The 7,200-nt window shown below is 39.9% G+C and overlaps 1 protein-coding gene across 1 annotated transcript; it reads left to right on the top strand.

Annotated features, from left to right (window-relative positions):
• The first annotated feature begins 1,447 nt into the window (after positions 1-1,447).
• On the top strand, positions 1,448-2,380 carry LOC148453462 (olfactory receptor 5AR1-like). Its single transcript, XM_088462108.1, has one exon. The coding sequence runs from the start codon at positions 1,448-1,450 to the stop codon at positions 2,378-2,380; it is 933 nt and encodes a 310-aa protein (XP_088318234.1).
• The last annotated feature ends 4,820 nt before the right edge of the window (positions 2,381-7,200 follow it).

Raw genomic sequence — 7,200 nt, 5'->3', positions numbered from 1 at the left:
TTGAGGGACTCTGGGTCTGACTAACTGCGAATACAATAGCGATTATGCACACAATTCAACTGCGATAGTATGCTAACTCATTGAGATCACTTTACCGCCCACTTTACCTTACACACATCCGTAATGATTAGCAAGACTGCGAAACCATCAGTATAATTGAGTACCATCGCAGCCTCACGCACACTTGCACAAGGTCTGACCTTACTCAGAAATTGCTAACTTCATCTCACGCTATGAGTCCATAGGCTGCGTAGGGCATCGCAGTGGATTTATGCATGCCCGTGCAACGGCGTTCAAATGCACTGGCACGCCTGCGTTTCCCATGCCACTTCCTACCAATCACTGTGCGATGGGTCTGCGTAGCCGCTGCGATCACAGTCCCGATTGCAGTGGCCAGTTACCGCATGCGCACTGCTATGCATATGCATGCGCAGAACGCAACAAATGTCCGATTGCGTTCCTTGCTGAATCAGGCCCTTCGTTCATTCCTATTAACCATTATTTGCATCACAGTTTTATAATATATTAATTTAGTGTTTTTTATGACAACAATAGAGCCATTGCTATCAAATTATAATGTTATTTGAGTTTCACCAATTTTGACCAATTTTTCTTTACTTTACAGTTATTCTACTTTTTGTATAAAATTATATGATTTACAGATCCAGAATTGGAGCCAATACATCTGTTTAATATCTATCTATCTATCTATCTATCTATCTATCTATCTATCTATCTATCTAGTATCTTTCTATAGTATCTATCTATCTTTCTTTCTACAGTATCTATCTATCTATCTATCTATCTATCTATCTATCTATATATCTAAATGTCTGTATTTCTAAAGTATTTATCTATTCATCTATCTTTGTACAGTATCTATCTATCTATCTATCTATCTATCTATCTATCTATCTATCTATCTATCTATCTATCTATTTGTCTATCTACTCTATCCATCTCATTTCTATCTATCTATCTATCTATCTATCTATCTATCTATCTATCTACATTTTCAGTCTTACAGCAGGATGCTGGGCATGGCAAAAGAAATTACTCACAACCAAACTCCGGAATGCTAAATCCAATAGCATAGCATTCCCTATAGAAACCTATGGGGTTGCACTGCTGTTGGACATGAAGGGACAGCAGCAGATATCAGACAAATATCTCTATAATACATCAGGGGCATACTAAATATTTGCGGATATCCCCAGAAAACTGAAGTTTTTCGGGGAATATGCCGCAAATATTTAAAGATAAATGAGCCCCTTACTGTACCCATAATACTCCTGATATTATACCATTTTGCATATCTTTTCATTTTAGATTAACTTGTTGTTTCTTATAAGGATTGTTTGTACCTTCTCCCTATGGTGCTACGGCTCATCCTTAAAACATTGTTTACATTTACGGCTACAGTAGGTGTGATATTAAATGTTAAGAAATGGAAACTTGGAATGGAACAGAAGTCACAGAGTTCCGCCTCCTGGGATTTTATGAGCTGCCTCACATGCAGTTCTCTCTGTTCATTACCTTCCTTTTAGTCTACCTTACGGCATTGTCTGGGAATGGAACTATCCTCATGGTCATTTATATGGAGCCAAGTTTACATACACCCATGTACTTCTTCCTGTGCAACTTATCTTTCCTTGACATCACTTTCATATCAACTGTTCTCCCTAATCTTCTACACATCTGTCTGACTGGGGACCAGAACATTACCTACCTTGGCTGTGTCACACAAATGTTTTTCTTCGTCATGTGTGTAGTGTCAGAGTATTGTCTTCTGGCTGTCATGGCATATGATCGATACGTGGCTATCTGCCATCCTCTGCGTTATTCATCTCTTATGAGCATTAGGGTTTGTATCTGTCTGGCTTTGGTCTCATGGTTCTGTGGCTTACTAGACTCAACAACTTATTTATCATTGTTGGTACAATACTCCTTTTGCAAGTCAAACATCATTAATCATTTATTTTGTGACCTTAAACCTCTACTAAAACTTTCCTGCAGTGGGACCCAAAGTATAGAGGCAGCTATACAAGTGTCTGGGGCACTATTTGGATTTACACCACTAATATTTATTTCAATTTCCTATATTTTTATTATCTCTTCTATCTTACGTATTCGCTCCAACAAGGGGAAACGCAAAGCCTTCTCCACTTGCTCCTCTCACATTACGGTTATCATTCTGTTTTTTGGAATTATCCTTGGGATGTATATGAGACCCAAGAAGGCCTATTCCATAGAACAGGACAAAGTATTTTCAGTGCTGTACATATTTTGCATCCCACTGTTGAATCCTGTGATATACAGTCTGAGGAATGATGATGTGAAACAGGCTTTAAGAAGATTGACAAAAAAGTTCTGCAGATGACAATGAAAACTCACATTGGACACAGATAAAACCATCTACTAATTCTATCATTAGTGCCTTGTTTGTTACAAATAAGTTGTTCTTATCTTCAACATTTAATAATATGTTGATTGCTTTTATATCTCCAAGCGGATATTGAGCACGCAAACATTATTCACTGTAAAAAAAACATTAATAAATTAAAATAAACAGTGACATTTAGTAAGGATATTTTGTATTACCCATTCTTTTTAGAATTAATTTTAGAAATAAAATAATCTGTAATAAGTACATTTTTAGGATATATAGCTCTAATTTATAGTCCTAAAGTGTTAAAGTGTTAGCAAGGTGCACTTTGTAATGATGATTGAAAAGGTGAGTTGATGAAGGTGCTGTGACCTAGGGATCATAGTAACAATGTTATTATAAACGTTGGTAGTCTATTTACTGATATATTTTGTGGATAAAAGTGCTATGTCCATTTTATGTCAAATGTCAAATTTATTTTTAACTGTAAATATCTCAGTTTCTTTGAAATGTACTGTAAGATATGTAACACCTTCATCCACTTGCCTCCTCTATTGTAACTTTCAGACATGCTCATTTCCATGTGGACCCACCAAAAAGAGACACAGTGATTTTTAAAGAGGTAATTCCTAAAAGTGTAATAAGTACAGTACAGGTTTAGTTTCCCATATGCAAATATTCAGAAATATGGAATATTCCAGGTTATGGAATTTTTGGAGCACGACTGTGATAGTGACACATTTTCTTTCTGATAGGTTAATGTACACAAACTTTGTTTAACGCGCAAAATTATTAACAGTATTGCATAAAATTACCTTCAGGCTCTGTGTATAAGGTGTATATGAAACATAAATGAATTTCATGTATATATACTAGGGATGTGCAGGCTCGGATAGGTTCGAGTTTGCACGTGGAGTTCGGATTTTTCCCTCCAAAAAAACGGAACTCAGAACGAGGCAAAACGTCATCTTACATGGACGAACATCATCATTCCTGGACAAAAGACCAGGAATGATGATGTTCGTCCATGTAAGATGACGTTTTGCCTCGTTCTGAGTTCCGTTTTTTTGGAGGGAAAAATCCGAACTCCACGTGCAAACTCGAACCTATCCGAGCCTGCACATCCCTAATATATACAAACTTTGAGCCACAAAATTATTGAAAATATTGCATAAAATTACCTGCAGGCTGTGTGTATAAGGTGTATATAAAACATAAATGCATTCTGGGTGTATATTTGGGTCCCATTCCCAACATATCTCATTATGATATGAAAATATTCCAAAATACAGAATATTCCGATATCCAAAATACTCCTGGTCCCAAGCATTTTGGATATGGGAGACTCAACCTGTATGTGAAAGATGGAAAAATAGATACATTTGCCCATAATTGACCTGGTATCCACATTGTTTTACGATTAGTAAATTACACTTAGGGCCTGATTCGGAGACAATGGCAATGCCGATGTTATCACAAATGGATGTTTTTATTTTCAACTGTGTACTTGTATAAGTCACACTGCGCATGTTCTGCAATGGTTCAGTGACAGCAGTCACAGCGAGGATTTATTTGCAAAGTGATTGAAAGGCAGGGACCATTTGTGATCAATACTGGGGAGGTGGCGTGTCATGCCAGCATTTCGGAGATGTCACAGCTTGCAATGGCAATCCCATTCACAGTAAGAATGGCTCCAGTATCTTACTTGTGAGGCCTTTCTGCGCAACCATTAAGTTGCTCCGAAGGTTGATGACTGACTGATATGCATACATTGGTTGTGCTTATGTGCAGAAGAGGCGGATCTGAAATGTGGGCTTCCCAGTAAGATTCCCCGAGACTGCTACATTTGCATATTTTTGCACGGCCGCTGAGCGATGGATCACAGCTGCAACAGCATTTGTGACCGTATGTGAATCAGGCCCTTAGTGACTTTCATCAGCATTAATTGCATTCTCAATTATTTAGTTTTCTTACATCAGCAAGACTAAACGTCATCAAACACAATGCAAGTTCAATGGACACATAGGACATCTGTTACTTAATTGTCAACAAATTACAGAGTGTAAAGGCCCATACACATGATGTGTGTATGAGCCGACCTCGTCAGCAATGGACACATCAGGGGTACTGATGCCAGCATTAAAGAACGGCGAGGGGCATTCGGCAGCATGGCATTGGTAACGATATCCCCAGATTGAGCTGCATGTACAGCCGACTGGGGATATCGTTAATGATCATTGGTCATTCAGACCATACACACTAGACGATATGAACGATATATTGTTGAACAATATCATTATCATTCATATCGTCCACTTTTATCGTCTAGTGTGTGCGCGGTATAGGATCCCAATGGGCATCTTATCAAATGTTTTCATGATAAATGCTATTGGTTCCTGTTGTGGTCATCTGCCAACTGTGGGTCTGGTAGAGATAGATGCAGTGGTCATATTTACCCAGTTGAGTGATGCTTTGCTACTGAGCATGCTTGAAAAGCTCAGAAATCTCTTGCTGCACAGGGGCAAACCAATGTGTGGGATACTTTTTGCAACTGTGTATGGCATGGCTAACACTTGAGAAGGGTTCAGTGATCTCTGGGTCTATCAGGGTGAAGACTGGGAGGTGACTAAAAGTGATCGTAAAAAGGGACTGTTCCATGGGCGTGTTAGGGGAGTGTCAGGGGCATGTCTGGGAACTCTGCTATATTCCCAATCACAGATGCTATGATTCAGAGGCCATGTTTAGTTAAATTTGAGGAGAGCCGAGGCTACCGCAAATGTGGATGGTGCAACCGATGTTTCATCAGTGTTGGTGTATTTACAATCTCCAGCACAAATGCACAGCCTGTGGAGCACAAAGCGAAGGCTGAGATTAGCATTTGCATATTCCTGCAACTGCTATAGAGAGGCGCTGTGACCACGGTTGCATTAGCAACCATCTCTGAATCAGGTTCTGTGTTAGCAATGCCCTGTTGGAGCTGGTCTTTCTGCTAGAGCACCTTACAGCTGGATCTTTCAGATTTGGCCACACTTGTATGTACAGGTATAATCAAAGCTGAGAGAGATCCAGCCTTGCCATTGTAGAGTGTATGACCAGCTTAACAGAAAAATAAAAGTAATTTACAACTTGTGACTGAAGGTCTGAGGCAGAGATGAGCGCTAATGCAGCCGCAGCTCCGAATTTGTATGCAGCGGCTGTGCGAAAATATGCAAATTTTGCAGCCACTATGATATGTATGGAGACAGCTACTGGTGTCTTTGCAAATCGAAGCATCTGAGCACAAGTTCTTTGATAAGCAGCCTACTAAGTAACCTTATGGTCGTGCAGAATGGGCACGTATACTGACATGCCGGAGCCATTTTTACTGCGTATGAGAATGCAAATACAGGCTGCCACACTCTCCAAAAGCGGTCTTGACACTTCTGCATTTTTGTCACCACTCCCCCTTACCTCCCTTAAATGCTCTCCGACTGTCAAGCACACTGCAGGTAAATAGTCCTTGATGCCAGTGGACCTTGACGTCTGCACAGTTTACCGATAATAGCTCAACTACATAAATATTGGCATTGTGTCCATCTTTGAATCAGGCCCTCAGAGCAAAAACATGGAAACATCTCATCATTTGGGTGATGGGATTAGCAACTGACATTGGAAGCAAGCTTTAGACTAATGTCAATGAGAACAGGAAAAGGAAGCCTACTGTAGGGTATCACATATTTTCTTTCTAAGCTAGTCATAGGGGAAGTTTTTAAACTAAACAAATGTAAAGACAACATGGGTCCAAAACAATGAGGATAAAGGGTTTATCTACTATATGACAATTTCTGTGCACTTTCCACACCTTTTTGCAACTTATTAGAATGGAGAGTAGTCAGAACTGTGTGGGCCCCATATAAAATTTTTGAAGGGGCCCCTCCCCAATGCTTCTAGAGAGACACCTTTCTCCACTGTGGTTGTTTATTTTATGCTACAGTGTAATAATATTGCCCATTTTATATCCTATACAGTACTAGTGTAATAGTTCATTTTATGCCCCATAGACGTTCACATAATACCACACAGTGCCACCAGTTCATATTTTGCAACACTGTATTCCCCCTTTCCAGTTCACAATTTGCCATGTTGTAGTGTTGCCAATGCACAGTATGCCACACAGTGCCTCCAGTTCACATTATGCTACACAGGCAGGGCCAGATTAACAATGGGTCACATAGAGTGTCAGCTCCAGGCCTCCACATAAAAATAGGCCCATCATCATGACAGCAGAATGATAACTGGGCACCAGCTGGCCACATGGTCAGCCATATATCAGAACTATTCTATTTCTATTTTCCTCACAAAATTATATATTTTTAATACTTGACATATTTAAGGAGACAGCGGGGCTGATAGTGTAGGGAGAGCACACTCCCACATAGCACTGACCACACTCACACAGTACTGGTCACACTCACATGACACTGACTACACCTACACAACACATGTCACAGCTCCTCTGCTTCATAAAGAAGAAGGCTACTCTCTGACAGTGCTGGGCTTAGCTCAGCTGTGTTTGTGAGTGTGAAACAGGAATATGGCAGATGGATCTTATCAGTCTGGACCTTTACTGAAAGCGAAAGACAGAGATTGCAACTGGTGAGTCCCCCTTTTCAGTCCTGAGCAATGGACCAGACCCACTTTCTAAGCAGGCAATTTTGGGAACTTAGCAGACAATTAAATGAGCTAAGGGCCTTTATCAGATATGTACATAAACCCAAAGGTTTTATGTACACACCTGTATCTAGTTGTTGGTGTGCGCATATGAAGAATGGGTC

Source organism: Taudactylus pleione, unplaced genomic scaffold (genome assembly GCF_031769625.1).
Source record: "Taudactylus pleione unplaced genomic scaffold, aTauple2 ptg001150l, whole genome shotgun sequence".
Classification (NCBI taxonomy): Eukaryota; Metazoa; Chordata; class Amphibia; order Anura; family Myobatrachidae; genus Taudactylus; species Taudactylus pleione.
The sequence above is the reverse complement of the archived record's forward strand: the minus strand, read 5'-3'. Positions and strand labels throughout refer to the sequence as shown.